Source organism: Haemaphysalis longicornis, unplaced genomic scaffold (assembly GCF_048455015.1).
Source record: "Haemaphysalis longicornis isolate Haplotype H1 unplaced genomic scaffold, Haemaphysalis longicornis Haplotype H1 scaffold_13, whole genome shotgun sequence".
Lineage (NCBI taxonomy): Eukaryota > Metazoa > Arthropoda > Arachnida > Ixodida > Ixodidae > Haemaphysalis > Haemaphysalis longicornis.
In genome coordinates, this window is record NW_027526233.1 from 64792968 (window position 1) to 64812093 (window position 19126).

The 19126-nt window shown below is 47.5% G+C and overlaps 1 protein-coding gene and 2 non-coding genes across 3 annotated transcripts in view; 2 read left to right on the forward strand and 1 right to left on the reverse strand.

Moving 5' to 3' along the window:
• Window positions 1-5796, forward strand: part of LOC144164314 (acyl-CoA:lysophosphatidylglycerol acyltransferase 1-like) — a 182307-nt gene extending 176511 nt beyond the window's left edge. The window contains exon 7 of the mRNA XM_077694812.1: window positions 980-5796. Within this exon, the coding sequence (XP_077550938.1) occupies window positions 980-1255 (276 nt within the window). The 3' untranslated portion in view covers window positions 1256-5796. The remainder of the gene's footprint in view (window positions 1-979) is intronic.
• Window positions 5797-11235: 5439 nt separating this feature from the next.
• LOC144164460 (small nucleolar RNA U3) lies at window positions 11236-11452 on the reverse strand. Its single transcript, XR_013321207.1, has one exon. It is a non-coding gene; the product is annotated as a small nucleolar RNA U3 (small nucleolar RNA).
• Window positions 11453-12294: 842 nt separating this feature from the next.
• On the forward strand, window positions 12295-12368 carry Trnan-guu (transfer RNA asparagine (anticodon GUU)). The gene has a single exon. It is a non-coding gene; the product is annotated as a tRNA-Asn (tRNA).
• Window positions 12369-19126: the final 6758 nt, after the last annotated feature.

Below are 19126 nucleotides of genomic sequence, written 5' to 3' on the forward strand. Positions count from 1 at the left end.
ATCTCTCGAATAAAACAAACTTGTATTCTCTCTTCATGGCTCCTTTAACAGTGATTACAAATAATGTTCATGAGAGGCAGAACCATTCCACACTACTGAAGCTGCTGGCACAAGTTGTGCGCGTCCCCATCATTTAGTCGAGGCAAAATGTAATAAGTATGTAGCCAGTAGTCCCCCCCCTCCCTTGTTCTCTTAGTTGAGGATGCACATTGTGTTGGTTTTCAACCTTGCGCGTGAAGAAAAAACACAATGCGTTGGAAATGGCACAGAAAAGCTTAAACTCATGCTAGGTGAACACACACATAAAGACAAAGCTTCCGCTCGCGCTGTTCCAGGCAGGACAAGAAACAAAAGATAAGGACGCGTGTTGTCTCGGCAGCGTGTTGTAGTGCGAAGGCGGGAAAAGTGAATTGCATTGAACAAACCTCCGTCCAATTCATCGAGAGAAGGGAAAACGCGAGGCCGAGGGGTGGAAGTGGAAATTAGGGAATGGGTTATGCGGCAGGGTTGCATGAATGGCAATCCTGGCCACCTAGGCACACTTCCACTATCGCCATCTACTGGCTGGGTTGGAGCACTCTTTCTATCCTCTTATGCAACTGCAAAAACAAGCTTCGCTGTTCAGCTTCAGTGGCATGGGTTTTCAGGCTAACAACCAGAGCTTGAGCCCCAGTTTTTCTCATTTTTTTCATTGGATGGGCAATTTTCTGTTTTTTTTGTTTTGCTGCAGCATGCTGTGTTAAGTGCATTCTACGCATTCCTGTCAAGCGTAGGGGTAGTTTGTTACAAACAACACATTTATCATTTCTTTCGTGGCTCTAGTACGACGCGAAAGGAGGCGAACGTTGGGTGCGTCTCGGTGGCCGTTTTGTCAAATGTCGTCTCTTGACGATATTTGTGGCGAAGCAAGCAGATACAAGGCCAATTTTGCATTTAGAAGAAGAATCAATGCTTTCGTCTGCCCCTGTACCGTGCGCAGGCGCTGACCAAGTGGCTGTACGACCGGTGGGCGGAGAAGGAGGACCTCCTCGACATCTTCTACCGGACGGGCCGCTTTCCAGGCCGCCTGCACCAGGGTGCCGGCGACCCAGGGGAGGCCAAGGACAGCGGCCTGGCCCCCCTGCGCGCGACGCCCCTGCGCGTCGACTTCAACATCGTGTGGATCGTGATCGTGCACGCCTTCTTCATCATGTCCACGCTGTTCCACGTGGCCGTGCTCCGGTGGCTCGCGTCGCTCGTGCCCCTCTGGTGGTGACACTGCGCGGCCACGCGACACAGTCGCTGACGACGTTGACGACGTGAAGACGACAGCGGAGGGGCTTGTTTTCTCCCAGGGGGGGAGGGACGAGGAAGGGGCGTGGAAGAGAGTGCGGGCGTGAGGGGGGTTCTGGGGAGGGCTACTACCTGCATCATCCTGTTGGAGGGGTTCCAAGGTATTGGGGCAGCAGTCGATTCCTTGCCCGGTCGTACACTTTTAGATGGAAGGAGAAAAGATAGGTTCAGACCTCTGGGTTTGCGGTCTTGGCAACAAGGGGCTCGGGTTGTTTTTGTTGTGGGTGGTCCTGCGGTCCCGTTGGGGAGACTGCGAGGTGTATTGCTAGTTCTTAGGTATAGGGGCAGCACTAGGCTTATTTTGCAGTTGTCGACTGCTAGATAGGTTTGCTACCCAGTTGCGGGCTTTTGGGTGAGCTGTTGGAGCAGCAAGGCTCAGTGTTTTTGTGTTCAGCGGACACTCGAATTGCCCCGGTGGGGTAAGTTCCTTGTGGTGGGAAGCACGGTGTAAGAGTTTGGGAAGTTTCGAAGAATGTGGCGGGCTGGAGTTGCCGAGAATTGCGGTGTGAAGACGCAATTGCGAAATTTTAGTGGGGAAGGCAAGCACGTGAGGACGAGATTTTGTAGCAGCGATGATGGCAGAAAAACAGATGGATACTGCGTGCGAAGATATTGCAAAAGTTCATTCGTTAGGGGGATGCGAAAGCCTTAAGGGCACACCTTGTCTGTAGTGTTCTTAAGGGTCTTCAAATTTGACAAGATATCAACATAAAATTTTTTGCCGTTGCGGAGTGCCAATGTGATTATCAGAGGTGACGGCCGCGTAGGCCAGTTGTGCACTCTCTGGCATACATTGGTTTCATGGTCACACAACCTGAGAGACCTTGCTTATGGCAATTGCCCCATGTTGGCATTGCATTGAATTGAGGAGAGGAGTTCGTAGCATGCAAAGTCCTCAAATTGGAACTTTGTCGTGCCTTTTCCTACAGCCGGGTGCTCTCGGGTGGACAAAAACTGTTCTCAAACGTGGTACATTGACTAGCGAAACAGCATTAGATTGATTCATGGAGTCGTACTAAAAGGTAGCTAGCACAATGCTCACAAAAGATATATTTTCAGGATTTCACGTAGCCAGTGGGCCTACTTAGTTTGTTATAGTTTTCAAACGTACTCGCAGTGAACCGGCATAAATTCAATGCAGAGGAATTCCTCAGACCTCTAAAGTGTACGTTTGCAGTAAAGCCTTTGAAAATGGTACTGGGGAATGTTTTTGAGTTGTATTCAATGTAGCGAGCCTTGCTGCAGAAACTTTCTGAAGCCTCGGCAACTCCTAGAAACGTTAGGTCACGACCTCTTACGAGACGATATGCACGTTTAGGGGACAGTTCTGGCCATAGCTGTCTAGGTTAGTGGTCAGGCGTGCGAGGTGTAAAATAGCACGAATGTTTTAGCACAGGCGCTTGCCCCTTCCTCCTACTCACGCCCGCACTACAATTCGAGATCGCCACGGCGGAATCATGCAACTCGGCACACCCCCGTCGACGCCTCGTCCCAGAGCAACAGCAGCAGCAGCGTCAACAAGCCCGCCGTGATATTCCGAGGGGAAAACCAACGTCCAGGACAATCGAGCCCATGAGACGACGTGCCGTGTGATGTGTGGGACCGCTGTGTCCGAACTGTGCACTTCAGCGAGCCGTCTCGCGGTCCACCGCACCGTTTCGGAGCGAACTTCTCAGTCCCTGCGCCTGCCGAATCGGGGCCCGAGCGCTTCTTTCGTGCAGTTGTGTGTGTGCGAGTGTTTGTGCGTGTGTGAACGTCTGCAATTGTTTCCGGTTTCGTGCGGCAAAGGGAGTGCTCTCGGGGTGGTGCAGTCGGTCTTTCGAGCTTGATGGACCTTGTCACAAATCTCCGGTGTCTCTGGGGAGATGGAAGAAGAAAGAGAAAGTGGCGTGGGGATGCACAATTCTTATTCATTCGCCAGTGGCGAAAGATTGCACTTTTTTTTTTTGCCACGGCTCCTGATTAAAAAGCGAGGAGTTGGTCAGCGACGAGGCATTGTGGTTCTTCTGGCTGTGATTCTCGGTGGAAGTGTTTGGAGTCAGTCGCGTGGAGTTGTTCTCGACTGGCAGTTTTTTGCTCCTGCTGTACGGATAAGCCCAAGTTTTGCTTCAGCAACATCGTAGAGTTGAAGTGGTGGAACAACGTGAGCACTGGGGAGGCGTCAGGAAAAAGCTAAATTGGCTGACTTGAAGGTGGAATCGTAATTATCGTAGCTTGATCATCTAGAGGACTGAAAGGTTCACACTGCACTGGTGCAATATGATGACTCGCTTGTTGCAAAGCTTCTTTGTTTGTACAGAGGGAATAAAAAAAAATGCAAACAATACGGCACGGGAATACTCACTTTGTCAGACTTTGTGCGGAAGTTTTGGAAGCAAGCCTGACTGGCTACTACATGGGGACACTTCCAAAAAACTTCTGCACTCGTGCATATTTTGAACCTCTCTATTCTCCAAATTCGTTGAATCGCTGTAATTCGTTGAATTCGCTGTAAACTGCACTGCGTTAATTTTTGCACCTTTTCTGGAAAATAGTACGAGGCCCAACAAAGCACTGCTATCACCTAGTTTTCGGCTCTCGGTAGTTAGGCTGTTCATTGAATTAGTTTTCAAGTATGCCAATTTAGTGAGGCCTAAAGGCCACTCTCGTAACTAAAAACACTGAATTTAACATATTTCATTTTTATGAATATCACCTGACTAAGTGTAATGTGCTCGCAATAATTAACTGTGCTCGGTAGGGATGAAGAACTTACAAAGGGAAGAATGTGAGTCTTTCAGGAACTTCCTTTTCTCTGGACACTGCGGAAAACAAGGGCACGTGTGGAAAACTAGCTGTACTGATTTGGTTGGCGTATCTGTAGTTGAAAATTGAGGAACGATCAACGTATTCCGTCGTAACAATACAGCTTTCTTGCATTTTTAAGGCTGCAAAAATTTTCTTTCAATAACCAGTAATCCCTTTTTTTTTTTCTTACCATTTTAGTTGATCTTTGGCTTTAGCATTATAAAACTCTCGTGGTAAAATATGCAAGCAGCACCTTCAGCTTGCAGAAGAGCGACTTTACCATATGTATCAGAGTCAAGGTAAGGCTACAAGCCCTCTGTGCCCACGGACCGGACTATCATGAAGCCAGTTATTTCAGGACATTTTTTTCAGCGCAAAAATAGGAGTTGACCCATCCGCCTGGCTTTGATTGATGTGGGAGCAGTTTTTTTTTTTTTTTTTTTTATTATTACAGACAGCTGAGACAGTCAGGCTTCGCTCGCGCACAAACGGCAGTGGGTTGAGGCATTTGCACCTGGTAAACATGTTCGAGCATACTAGTGCACTTCTGCACGGTCCGGTTCAAACAAGCGAGGAATGACTAGATAGTGGACTTTCGCAGAACGCCCCTCCCAAATGACACACTTTGATCGCTGCGGACCTGTAGAATAAGAAACCACGGGGATAGCGCGGACTGGTTAAGCCTAATGCGGAGACAGGAAGCACACAGACGTCCTTAGCTGGGAGACGCAGCTGTATTTATGGCACCTAATGCGACGTCTTAACTTTGGCAAACCAGCCGTGCACATGTATGGACCACCGGCTGCGTCCTCTCAACCAGAGACATGTCCTTAGCAGCTTTGGGGAGTTTGTATAGTGAGGAGCGTGTTCTCGACCATTCCTACTAGCCGACAAGAGTCGATGGTCATTGCAAATGCCCATTCCGTGGGGTGGGTGCACAATGGCGGTGAACACTCGCCACCCTTTGAACGGGGGCAGTCAATCTTGCATCGCGCTTGCAACTTTGCAAGGCAGCTTAGTGTTTGCTGCGCAGTGAGCTCGGCCCCCTTAAAGGGACTCGCAATTTTGAGGTTGCTCTGTGGCGGTTGTGCCTCTCATTTTGGCGTGCGTGTCATTCGAATGTTGAAAGACTTACTGCGATGATGCGCAAACGGTTTACAATTCACACGCACACGTTGGTATGCTGCCGCAGTTGTGCTTAGGATAGCTGCTGCGTGTCTTGCAGCGCCCTAGGGGTCACATGCGGTGCAACGCACTCTAGCGGGTCAAAGCTAGGCTGCAGAGTTCCGAGTGCAGCATTTAGGGTAGAACCTTTTCAATCTCGTCCCTTATCTCGGGCAGCAGTGCTGACTTGTCGGTCGATTGCACCCCCCTTCTGCCATATGAGGATTTCGAGGGGACCACGGCATTGTGCATCGGCGCACCTCCGGGTGTGTGAAGCCCCAACTGAGTCGTTTGCGATCTTTCTTGCAGCACTCGAGCAGAGTGTGCTGGCTGACTTCTCATGATTTGACTGCCATTGGAACTCCCCTGTTGCAGTGCTGACGACCCTTGTTATGTTTGAATGCGGTCACTTTTCGCTGTACATACGGATGCTTGTCTCCCCCTTTTTTCCACTGTTGATGATGCAAATGTTACTTTCGTACAAGAGTGCATAAAGATTCTGCGCATCTTGCACTGTTGGTGTTGGACTCTGTGCTTGTACACCCACGCCGCTGCCCACTGGACTAAACCAGTATTGTTGAACATCCATAGCTAAAAACATGGAATCGCCAACCAAAGGTTTATTAAAAAGGGTGGTTTTGCTTCCACATGGAAGCCTTGTTCACTGAGCAGAAAAGCCCAAATCTTGAAGCGTTCTCTTCAGAAAATCTTCAAGCATCGGGCTTTTTTGCTCGAGGAACAAGGTTTAGCTGTAGCATATGAACAGTAGCATCTTGTTCTATTTGCAACATTATGGGCAGGAACTCTGGTGTATTTGTGGGTGTTATTTACCTGCTGTGGTGGCTCAGTGGCTAAGACGTTGTGGTGCTGAGCCCAAAGACGCAGCTTTCAATCCCAGCCACGGTGGCTGCTTTCCTGATGGAGGTGTAAACCAAAAACACCGGTGTGTTCACATTTCGGTGCATGTTAAAGATCGCCAGGTGGTCGCAACTAATCCAGGGCCCTCCACTATGGTGCACCTCGTATCCCGGGGACCGAATTCTGCTGGGTGCCGGAAGGCATCTGAAGGGTGCCTGAAGATTTCCGGCGGGGTTGATTTCCCGCAGGCTCTACATGACGTCATCGAATTATAGCCAAAACTTATTCGCGTGACGCAGGCTGGATGGTGTTCTTGCTCTGCCCCAATCACGTGAGACGCCGTGGGAAATCAACCCTACCGGACACCTTCCGCCGCCTTTCCGGATGCCTTCCGGCACCCAGTAGAATTCGGCCCCAAATGTGGCGTCTGCGCATTAAACTCTCCTATGAATCAAAACAATTTTTTTTAAATATCTATAATATGCATGCTCAGTTAATGCTTTTTGCAGCACCGTAATGTTGTCTAGGTGCTTGTGCCCTCTCCTTCAAGGGGCCCTGAAACACTTCTCACTTGTGTCCAGAAGGCGTTTTGAAAATGCTGAACAAACGCATACAAATTAAGCTTTCAAACATTTGGCCCAACTGTTGTGGCTGTGGACAAGGAAAAAATTTAAAAACTTGTGCTGCTATTGGCAATGTTCAGAGATAGCACAATTGGTAAAACACTGGGCTACTGCTGTGCAGACCCCAGTTGAAATCCCATCGGGTCAGAGGTATTTTGTTACAGTGGTGACCATTTCCTCACGAGACAACAACGACGACAGTTTTTTGTAGAATTAGAATGAGGCACTTGATGCTTTCGCTTCAAAAGATGTATAACCTCTTGCTGCCTGGCGTTTCCATCAGAGGTGGTAGAGGGTAGCAGTACCACAATGGCACAGGCCATTGTGGTACTCGCTACAGTAGGTCTTGTTCAAGGTGTAGCAGCAATATCAGTTGATGTAGCCCTCGTAGGGTAGTGGCTTCCGAACGAGTGAGGGGAAAGGCGAGGGGGAGGATACGTGCGGCAGCTCAGGGGGTAGTGGGTGAGTAGATTAATCTCTACCACCGATCCCCAATGCTACCTACGAGAATTGGGTGGACTGCCTGGCCAGTTTGGAACTTAAAATGGATCACCACGAAGTCACCGTTACAACTTGGGTAGCCAGCCAAGACCAGGCCTATCCAGGACCAAGATCGTCACCCACATGACTGATGTCCCTGCCGTCTAAAACCAAACGTGTTCTTTTTAATAAAATGTTCTCTCTTGCTGTGCGGTTGATGATTTTATCTGGAGTTGCTAGTTGTATGCATTAAGATAGTCTTTTTCAGTGTTGTAAAGCAAAGAACATTAATGTGAAGCTTGGGAAATGATATGAAGGTGATAATTACATGATCCGCTATGAAATTTATGTGCATAGTTCTTTGTAGAATTAGCTTCCGTAATAGCAGCCGTCTGCGAGGGCCATGGCCAAAAATGGTTTCATTTCATTTGATTACCTTTTATTACCGTTGGGTGAACTCTTTTTCCTCCCAAAAAATCCTTATAGTGTTCCAGCTCGTACTTTTTAAAGGGGCTGTGCAGAGTAAATACAACCTGATTCAAATTGGAAGAACTAGCCCCTGGTAACTCACTTCGCTCTACTCTAGCCACAAAAGATGTCCATTTAACCAAAAAAAAAAATGGAAGAAGCATCGAGTGCATGCTTCAACGACTTAACATCGGCATGAGTGGTGTAGTACGAGCCAACACTAAAAACCTAATTATCAGGGTGTAATCTGCACTTGAGCATTCATGTGACGTCATCAAACGGAACTAGAGGCCACCCTCTACAACCGCCGAGTCATGTTTCCTGGTGGTGGCTTTGGTCAGTGGCCACCAACCACATGAACAGAATTCTCCGAAGTTGTGGAGAAATCGCCATGGCTGGTATGTTTTTTTCTGAATATCTGCATTATATGTTTGAAGTATGGGATAAGATTGGTAGAATCATCATCTGTAACAAAGCAGTCTTCTTATTGAGCCAAACTTGTATTTTATCTTTGTCGCCCTTTTAGGACGACACCCAAGTGACCGTCGGCTCTTGCCACGTGAAACATTTTATACTCAGGTGCTGTTGGTAGCTGTCAGGAATTGACGATGTTGCATGCACTTATACCATGTATTCCATAAGCAAGGCGGGTTTTTGGGGGAAAGCAGGAAGAACTTCTGCAGCCAGGCTGGCAAAAGGATACCTTCGCACCGTTTCAGGTATTCTCCAAAGTATATATAGTTGTAACATCGTAACATCTGCCTTCCGTCTTGCACAATGACAGAAGGCAGTGAACAAGAATTTGCAACGTCCGACCTCGAGCTGCGTGCAGGTAAGTTACCCAGTTGTAACAGCATTTTATGTGTTTTTTTTTAAATGGCAGGTGTCTCTTCATTTGACAACCTCTTTCGCAACCTTCTTAACCATTTCATTCGTAGTTCCCCACCCCTGCTTCATTGCCGTTTCAAACGCATTCGCACCGACCTTCGACTCAAATGTAGGGCCTAAAATGACATTCGGAATCCGCCGTACATGATGCACTACAATTTCAGTGGCAGTTGAAAGCGTTAATATTAACTCTGATATTAACTGCTGCCGCCAAGTTTTTTTTTGTACAGTACAGCTACATTTAAAACCTTTGAATACATCTTGCAACAAGACCATGGTCTATCCATATTTAAGATCACTTAATTAAGAATGCATCTATACATGGTGTTATTCCTTATCAGTGATGTTTGAATAGTAAGTAGAGTGAAGATCAATTTTACGAGCACTACTACTTGAAAAAATGTTGTTGCTAACACATTATTCTGTTCTGAGCATTACTAATTTTACGGAAGTTCCGTAAAGGAAATGCGAAAAAGGTACGGCTCGATGACATCTGGGGACTTCGGTTGTGCTCGGAGCACAGTTGTACAGGGGAATGAGCCCACTCGTCACCGGAAAACTCGTCATAGGCCTACTCGCCTTTTTGTCGCACGGATTTCGTTGCACCGCGGCCGTGTGAACGAAAGCCTAGAAGCCCTGACCCGAAATTGGCATTGAAAGCCGGTCTGAGGCTGGTTTCTACAATGGTAAATTCATTACGGCTGTTTAGGAGGGCGTGTGGAGGACTGTGTGACCAGCAGGCATACAACCCGCATCCCTACTTTCAGTCTGCGAATAAAAAAATTTAAAAATTGGCGAAGCTTGCACTACCTGGCACAAGGCTTGAACCATAGCTAAGCTGGAGGATTTCTTTCTATGTAAACACTGAAGGATACACCACCAGGCATTGCATTAGCTTTGAAATTGTATATTTGTTGATTTGATTGATTGCGGGGTTTTAACACGCCGACGCTACACAGGTGATGAGGTGCGCCGCAGTGGAGGGCTGCAGATTAATTTTGACCACCTGGGGATCTTTAATGTGCGCCGAAATCTCGTACACACAGACGTTTTTTCGCTTTTCGCCTCCATCAGAAAAGTGGTCGCCGTGGCTGGGAATCGAATCCGCCTCATTGGGTTCAACAACACAACGTCATATCCACTGTGCCACCGCGGCGGGTAATTGTTTGTTAACATGTTCTGTTGTCGCTTTTCACGGTGGTGGTAGTAGTCATCGTCGGACAGCACCTCCCACGGCTCGCACCAAGATGGCAACGGTCGCATCGCAAGAATCCTGGCTGATCACGACAGCGGAGCCGCAGTGAACACACTCCGGAATATTGCCCGCAACATCCGCTTCTGAACTGATGCAGTGAACAACGTCGGAACCCAGCGTTGAAGACGCCTACACAACGAGACTGTGAGACAACAGTGCAACAGTGCAGCAGTACAAATAGTACAAAGCGAGTGCAATAAACATTTTTTTTATTTCGTGCACAACCTGTTCACTGCGTCATTTATAACAATGTGTTTACTTTTTCCGCGAGCCATTTAATACAAAATTGCATGCAATTATCATTTTAATATAATTAACTCGGTATGACAGCATATTCACCTAACTTCCTGCGTCAAACACTTTCAAAGAACACTCGCTCACCTACATCATTTTTAAATAGGTGCCGTATATATAGCAGGCGGAAGCATCGCTTTGACGTTCCAAAACAAGCTCGTAATGCGAGTTTTCCATCTGACGAATATTCCGCTGATACGAGAATTCCTCGTACGAAATGCCCTATGACGAGTTGGCATTCCTGACCAGTTTACCTGTGACGAGTGGGCCTAGACCCGTTGAACAGACTGCAACCCATTATTCCGTTCTCAGCATTAATTTTCCGGAAGTTCCGTGAAGAGAATGAGGAGGAGGAGGAATAAACGTGTATCTGAAGCTGTCAGCCGTGGGGAAGAGTCCTCATTCCAGGACCCCTTGAGTCCGTCCGGCTTCTTGGGCTCGCGCACCAGCCAAAGCTGGTCGTCAGGGTCCGAGCTGGGGCGGTATTCTCGTAACTGTCCCTTTTGAAAACGTCCCTTTTGCGTCCCTTTCATCGTGACGTACTTCCGGTTAAGAAGTGGACGTTGGCAGCATGGAGAAAAATTGACAATAGGTTTGCCGCGCTTGCGTTACGTCACTTCCGGTTGTTTGCTTTTAGCCAATCAGGGCTCGCCAAAAGGGACATTTTTGAAAGGGACGAAAAAGGGACAAAACTCGAGAATACCGCCCCTGGACAGTGCTCTCTCCCAGTGCTCAGGGGAGGGGAAAGGCAGGGGGGGTAGGTGGGGGTTCTTATCACAGCCCCAAATGATATGGTAGAGGGTGCCCGGAGCCTCGCAGAAGCGGCATTGCGAGGAGACGAAGACATTTGGGGACTCCGGTTGTGCTTGAACCAACCTTGAAGCTCAGTTGAACCAAACCGACGGCAGCATTTATTTTCCGTAAGCTCCGGGAGAGAATGCGACGAAGGTACGGCTTCCACTGCATTATGGGACTTCGGTGCTTCGGTTGTGCTCGGGGCGCAGTTGCTCGGAACGAGCGTATGTCTGCACTGCCGTAACTACGTTCACTACTGATGATTTTGGGATTCGGAAAAAAATTCACCCGGCCACTCAGACAGGGTCTTCGCCATCCCTCAAGCCAATCAAGGGTTAAGGGAACGGTCATCAATGGCAGGAGCCGAGGTCGGAACCCGCAGCTCCGTCGCCGGCTTCGCGCTCAGGCGAAGACCCACCAACTCCTCATCGTGGTCGAAGGTGTTTCGAGATCGCGGACGGATCTCGGCGATCGCGCATTTAGAAATGATCCTATGAAGCGTGATCTTAATTACTCCTAGTCGCGATCGGGGCCCTTGTCAGCCATACATGGCGGTGTATCGGTGGTTGCTGTAATGTATTATAAACTTTATTATTTATGTTTAAATACCGCTTACGTAGGCTACTACCGTAGCAGTTAAATAGCCGGTAAACAAAAACTTATATTTGCAGTTTGGTCGAATTATTAGAAGACTTGTAAATATAAAGAACAGCTGTTCAGCAAAATCATTCAGCTGCAGCTGAATTCACGTTCAAATAGCGACTATAAAACGCGCTCACTTTCCACCAGGAACCGTGTGATTTTCATTCAGAGAGAGAAGGAGAGAAATAACACTCATTCAAAAACTGGAACGAATGGGTTTTTACATGTGCAGTTAAACTCAATAGGGATGAGAAAAGTCAAATGCTGTCGTTTCAAGCCGGAGCACAGCTTCAACCACTTCGGAAAGTTTAGCTAAACTTTTAGTACACTTTAGTTCAGCTACTGTGCATTTCGCAGCGCTAACTTTGGCATATGGTCATCGTCTGCTTCGCTTACTAAAGCTATCACCACGCAGGAACTTCGCAGACGAAAATAATCATGATGCTGCCCGCTGACCGAATCACTTAGCTTCTCTAAAAACAAATGTTGCTTTAGAACATAAACAAAAATTTTCTTCGCTCTGACCTCTGGAACATGGTGTTGCTGTTCTAATGCAGCTTACCTCGTCCTGACAGGCAGTAACATTACGACGCAGCGAAATTAACGTGATGCTAACCAGCACAGCACCTAGAAACATCTACCCTTGATGTCTGGCAAGTATTGATACGCAGTCATGTTGTCGTTCATTTTGCCGCCGCCGGCATCCTCGCCTCCGTGGCGCAATCGGCTAGCGCGTTCGGCTGTTAACCGAAAGGTTGGAGGTTCGAGCCCTCCCGGGGGCGGCGTGGTCTTTTTTTTTTTTTTTTTTTTTTTTTTTTTTTTGTCTAAACCGTACTTGGTTTAGTGGTTCTTCCGGGGCCGAACCTTCTGGCGTAGCGTACCTCGTAACATTAGAGTTATAGCAGAGCGGATAACCGGTGCCGGAATGGTAGCCGGTAAACCTGCGCATGTGCACAACCAGTTTTTCCGGCTCTGCGCACGCGCAATAGGAACGGTCGCCTACCGGGTACCGGGTCGCGCAACGAGGCAATGGTGTGAAGTGAATTTGGCGAACTCTTGTCAAACGTTGTTGCAAGGCATTGTTCGATCCGTGCAGGAAATGGCTTCATGCGGTCAGTATACAGTTGAATTCATAACCCGCCGCGGTGGCTCCACAGACAACGCAACAACATCAAAAGGACATCATTAGGATGTCGTAAGTGGGAGGTCAGGGACATATATCCCACGGACATCCTAAATAATGCCCAGCAAGCTCCTGAAAACCTCCCAGGTGGAACAAAAAACGTTCATAGGACGTCCAAAATACTGGGTACCTTCTTAGGGCATGATTAGAGGGTTTTTAGGACTTTTTAGGGATACGAGATATTTTGTTGTAAATTTACTTATATTCATTTTCAGGCATGCCAGAGCAGCCAATATTCTATTTAAGAGCCACAGTAGACCATTGTAGAGGAGAACCTTTATTTTGCATCATCACTGCATACAACACAGCAGTCTGAAATCTGAATGCCTTTGTTTACAATCCTGAACACTTGTGGCGAATGCTGCATTTTTTCGTTGTCTTGGTGCTGGAGGGCGGACTCAGTCGTGCATGCTCGTGGGACGTGCTGAGTCGTTCGGTTGCCGTCTTAGAGCTGCAGCCCGCTCGGCAGCATGCCTAAACCACGACATTGAGGCCTGCTCAACTTCCTTCAGAGTCCATGGTGCGGCCTTGTTGTCAGTCAGGACAGCTGCACAAATTATAATTTTAAGTAGACACATGCAACTGAGAAGAGAATTTATTATAAAACCACATATCAGCACGCAGCGACTAGTGGTAACAGCGCTGCCCGAAAAACAGAAAAACAAAATCCAATCAGTTTCCAAGTACTCCGGGCAGTCAACACTTTGCACGACAAATGTCTATGGTGGTAAAACAAGCTACTCCGAAATCAATCCATAAAACGTTCACATGCGTTCACAGTAAGAGTTCATAAACTCGTTGATGCTCAGGATGTTGTTCCTGGCCACTATGAAATGCGTGGACCAGCGTAACAGGAAGGCTTCTTCGCCTAGAACTGCCAACTCATTTTCCAAGTGACTCATAAGGATTGACCGCACACGCCACAGCAGTGGAAACATCGCCCGTTGCGGTCGGGCGCGAAGACACGCGGCACCACGATTTCGCCACAATACAAAAGCCCCAGCACACATCAGGAAGTTCACCAACGTGTCATTTGAACGTGTACTCATTCTAAGTGTAACACCAAACAACCTGCTTAGCACAGTCCAAAACCTTACCGCTATACGACACTGAAACAAGGCATGTTTCACTGTGCCCGCAGTGCGGGCACCGTGAGGAACGCACGATGCCGAATCTCGCCAGACGGTCACACGTCAGAAGAACTTGGTTACAATACAGGTTTGGAACTCTTGCTGGGTTGCCACTGATTGCTCCACCTGTGTTCCACTGAGCTGGTAATAGACTAATTCTGTCTATTCCTGTGACAACCCTGTGACAAATCCTGTGACAACCTACTTACAATCAAAACCGCTGAACACACGCAAATTAGGTCCCCTTGAATGTTCAGAGGTCCGATGCGTTTTGTGAAGCAGAAGCCTTCTTTGGGCTCACAGATAAAAATAGGTTTGTACAAAGTTGAAATAACTTGAAGTACATGCACCATGAAAACTTACTACACAATTGTTCTTGCAGTGACCATATTTTTCACCTAATTTTATATAACCTGATGACTGTCCAATGTATGTAAACATGCTCATTCTTTCCCCTCCACCCCCCCCCGTGCAACATAATTAGTTACAATAGTATCTGATGTCAGTGTCACTAGAGGAACCATTAATTAATGTAATCTTGTTAAACTGAACCTGGATAGCGTAATACAATGTTTTTCACTTATGAGTTTTGTTAATTAAGAGTGCATTTAGCCCAAATTGCATATGAGTATAGAAGTTTGCTTCATGTTCTTTACAAGACATGACTGGGCGAGAGAAAAAGCTGCTGTGGACAGCTTGACGAGCTCTCGCCCTGTAAAGTATTAAAAAAATTTCTCCCACCTCCCCTCGCGGGAACCCCTGTGTAGATGCGACGCATAGGGGGTTCCGTTGTTGTTTCCGTTAGGTTGATTCTCCCATCGCGTGAAACGTGCCGTGAACCCCCTGCCGCGGCTATGACGCAACGTGGCGAGGCTATGACGCAACACAATCCAACACAATCCACTTTAATCCAATCCAATCCAAATCCAATCCAAGCCAACCCAAGCCAAGCCGAACCAATCCAATCCAATCCAATGCCCCTCGCGAGAGAGTGTTCGCTATCGGAGAGGAGAGGGGGTGAGCGGCGGAGAGCACAGCTCGCGCGGCGAGGAGAATGGGGGAGGGGTGTGGACGGACAACAACAACGCCGTATGGAGGGAGAAGGGGAGTGAATGAGATGCAGTCGCATCTAAAACCAAACAGTTCTTTCTCTCCTCCTGGTGACTTCTGTGTAACAAGGTTCAGCCAAACGTTACCAAAAATAACTTACTGCACATGAGCAGGCAGATATTCAATTCACAGAATTTCTTCTACCCCTTTGCGCCAAACCAGCTGAATTCGACAGCTACAACCCAAGGCAGGATGCTTTTCAGGATGCGGCTTGCTTTTTGCTTAGCTGAATTGCCGCCCTGAATGACCATGTGCTTTTTCTGGTAGAACAGAGAGATAAAACAAACAGCAAAAGATGAAGTACAAGAGCTCACTTGGACTATTTTTATAAAATGTCACCACGTTGTACGATTTGACCCTAAAATATGTTTAGCAGGGGGTAAATGATTGCATTATTTTTTTTATTTAGCCACTTAGATTCATTTACTAACTCAAAACTTAACAACAAACTACAAGGTGTTACAGAAAAAAAAGGTTTGTAGTACACATGCATCAATTAAAGACTATGGCCACTGTACACTGCAGAGATGCATACAAGTTGGCACAGCGTATTGTGCCAATTCATGAAAACTCAAACTAATAACATACCAAAGCTAGCTGAGGTGTGAGGGGAAGGTTACAGGTTAATTTAAACTGATCACAGAGTTTTTATGCTCAGTAGCACAATGCCTGAGCGACTGACAGGGGCTCAGGCGTTGCGCTGCTGAGCACGAGGATGCGGGTTCAATTCCCGGCCGCGCCGGCCGCTTTTCTGATGGAGGCGAAAAGCAAAAAAACACCGGTATGTTCGAGATTTCGGTGCACGCTCAAATGTTCAGATGTGCACGCTCGGTATGTTCAGATTTCGGTAAAGATCCCCAGGTGGTCAAAATTAACCCGGAGACCTGCACTACGGCGCGCCTCATCGCCTGCACTGCGTCGGCGCGTGAAACCTTACAATCAATGCACTGTTGAACGGATCAACTGTGTTTTTTTTTTTCTTTCGCCGCAATTTATATTTTCCGGATCGCGAAAAAAACGTAGTGATGTGACCTTGGGGTCAAGGATGCGGTTATTAGTGAGAGACGTTTTTCAACAAACTCTCTTCGAGAAAATGGAAAAAAAAAACACGAAAACGTTTGCAGGAAGTCAGAATATTGGATATAAAATGTGAACGTTGCCCCGAGGGAGTAAAAAGTGTGCGGGGTGCCTACAGTTGCTTTCAGTACATCCCAGTCTGGGTTGAGCCAAACTGTTGAATTACGGTACAGTCCGATTGCCGCTTCGTACAAAAAAAAAAGAAAAAAAAATCAGCAAAAACACATTTGAGAGTTATATAATGATGCGGAGGATTTGGCACTAATCGCCTTGTGTTCGTCTTCCTATGCTGTGGCTTCGGTGTGATGTCGAGAAACACGAGCGAGGAATAATAAGAATTGAGAAACGCAGTTACAACCCCAAAATGTTAATATATAAGCACGACAGGACGAATAAGTCGAGGTTGGTAGTGAAATTAATGCATCATCGAAACATCCTGATGAGAGAGGTGTCTTTAAAGGAGCCATGAAGAGAAAATACAACTTCGTTTAATTTGAAAGAACTAGGATTCAGTATCTCACTCAGCTCCATTACAGCCACAAAATATGTTTTTTAACAAAAAAAAAAGCAAAAGTATTTAAAAACTTTCAAATTTTGCGCCGCAGTGACGTGTTATGAGCAAGAATGACGACATACGGGCCAACAATTGGTCTCCTCGATTTGGCTACACTTTCTGCACCAGTTCAGGCGGTGCAGCACTCGCGCACTCGATTTGCCAGTGCACCTTGCGCCACCTGCACTTCGGCCCTCGATTTGACGCCGTGCTTCACCAGTTCTTCTACACTTCTGCACTAGCCCCTGTGCGAGTTCTCGTCTCGTGCAAGGTGTAGCGTGCGAAAGAACTGGCGCTGCACTTGCACGGCACTTTTGTGAACTAGTGCAGAAAGTGTAGCCGAATCGAGGAGACCAAATAAAACATAATTTTCAGTGCATTAAAGGAGCCATGAAGAGAAAATGCAAGTTGGTTTTATTCGAAAGATTTCGTGTTTTATAGTGCCCCCAGCGCTTGTCCGGATACAAACGGTGCTTTATTCACTGAGAAATTAAACAATTTAGGTTAAAATTTTGATTTTCCCGCTCAATCGTGCGTTTTCGTGGCCCCAAGTGACATCACGGGAACCGACCGCTCTGCAGGCTAGAATACCTTCATTCACGCATCCGCCGTACACGGTAGAGACACGTAACGCTGGCGCCGCCATTTTCGGTTGCTCGCTCGCCGCCGAAGCAAGTCATTGTGTCAAAACCGCTCTAAAATTATCGCCGCAACGCGGTTTACTGAAGAAGTTTGAATCATATTGTCTGTTTCGCGTTGCTAGGTCTCGTGGGAAACGAAAAGAATAACGCGTTGAGCCCGTTGGCCCAATTGCGGCGGCACGGGACCGTTCAAAGGTTGTCTCCACCCTGTACAGCGGTGTTGGTTTGTTCCCGCGTTTCTTTACGTTCCGTAACCTAGATGGCGCCACCATACCGTGGCAAGCGTTTGGTTTGTTTTTGCCCGCATTTAAACCTGGCCTGTTTTTTGTTCTGGGAGAAAATATCCGTTCCCTGAAACAGTACTCCCTCGACAAATGGGGTCACGTAAGACACCGTTGCTACCCGCCGCGGTGGCTCAGTGGCTAAGGCGTTGCGCTGCTGAGCACAAGGTCGCGGGTTCAATCCCCGGCCGCGGCGGCCGCTTTTCTGATGGAGGCGAAAAGCAAAAACGCCCGTGTGCACGGTATTTCGGCGCACGTTAAAGATCCCCAGGTGGTCAAAATTAATCCGGAGTCCTCCACTACGGCGCGCCTCATCGCCTGCGTTGCGTCGGCGCGTTAAACCCTACAATCAATCAAATCAATCAAGACACCGTTGCTTGCGTCAATCGGCCAGTGTCGTCTGAGACAACCCCAAGCCCCGTAGTGCTGTGCAGCTAAACCAAAGCATGCTGTGCGCAGTACGAGCAGCAGAACGCATCAGTACTTCTATGTTTACATGTGCTTTCGTAACTTCCACTGTTTGTCCCATCATTATTATTGCTTTGTAAAGAATGTGCCCTAAATTTAAGCGCAAATCGCTCGTTCGTCTAGTTTGTAAGCTCTACCTAATTTGCGTCTGCTTCTGCCAGCCTCCGCCAATCGCAGAGCTTAGCCCATGTGACATCACAGGTTCTGTTGCGGGAAATGAACTGGTGGGCCGCATGACCATTCCCGTTTTTCCTAATTATGTAGCTTATTTGAGCGAAGTTTACGTTAAAAGTGGTGTCAGTATGATTCTAACGACACAATCTTTTGAATGAACCAAACTTGTGTTTTCTCTTCATGGCTCCTTTAACTGCACGTTAGCATTCAAGTGATGCGGTCAAATGGAACTAGAGGCCCCATTAAAGACGTCCAGTCATGTGTCGTCGCGACAGGGCATGCAGTTAGGCGGCCGCCAATCGCACAAACAAGGTTCTCTGACGTCATAGAAAAGTTGCAGGAAATTGGCTAGGGGGTCGCGACTGCTTCACACGTTTTCTTTAATATCTCTGTTATTTGTTCGAAGATTGCGATGATATTGGTATCATTGTTATCGGGACTAAGCAGTCTTTCTAATAAACCAAACTTGTATTTTGTCTTCATGGCTCCTTTAAATTGGGCAAATAGAGCAGTACTTCAGGGTATTTTTGTGTAAATCTCGCGATGTTGCTACGTTATCCCGAAACGTCGGGCAATGCTTGCGTACGCGTAGCTTGCCGAAGTGATTTGAGGACCGATACTACAACCTACTACATAACATTACTCGAGGTGGGAATTCGTCTTCATGGCACTCTTTAGGGCGCAGCCCTTCGGCCCTCGTTCGTGGGCTGAGGCGTGTCGCCGTCGGTGTCATCATGCGAACGATGGCAAGTCCGAAGAGTGGAAGAAAGAAGAGAAGGAGAGTGTCGAGAATTTGGGAGGGGAGGGTGGTCCTAAATTCCGTTGATCGGCGCAGATGAAGGAACTTTAGGTGCGAGACGCTTCTCCGAAAGTTTTCAGGGGGGAGGGGGCAGTATGCCGTGCATGGCGTTGGTATGCCGTGC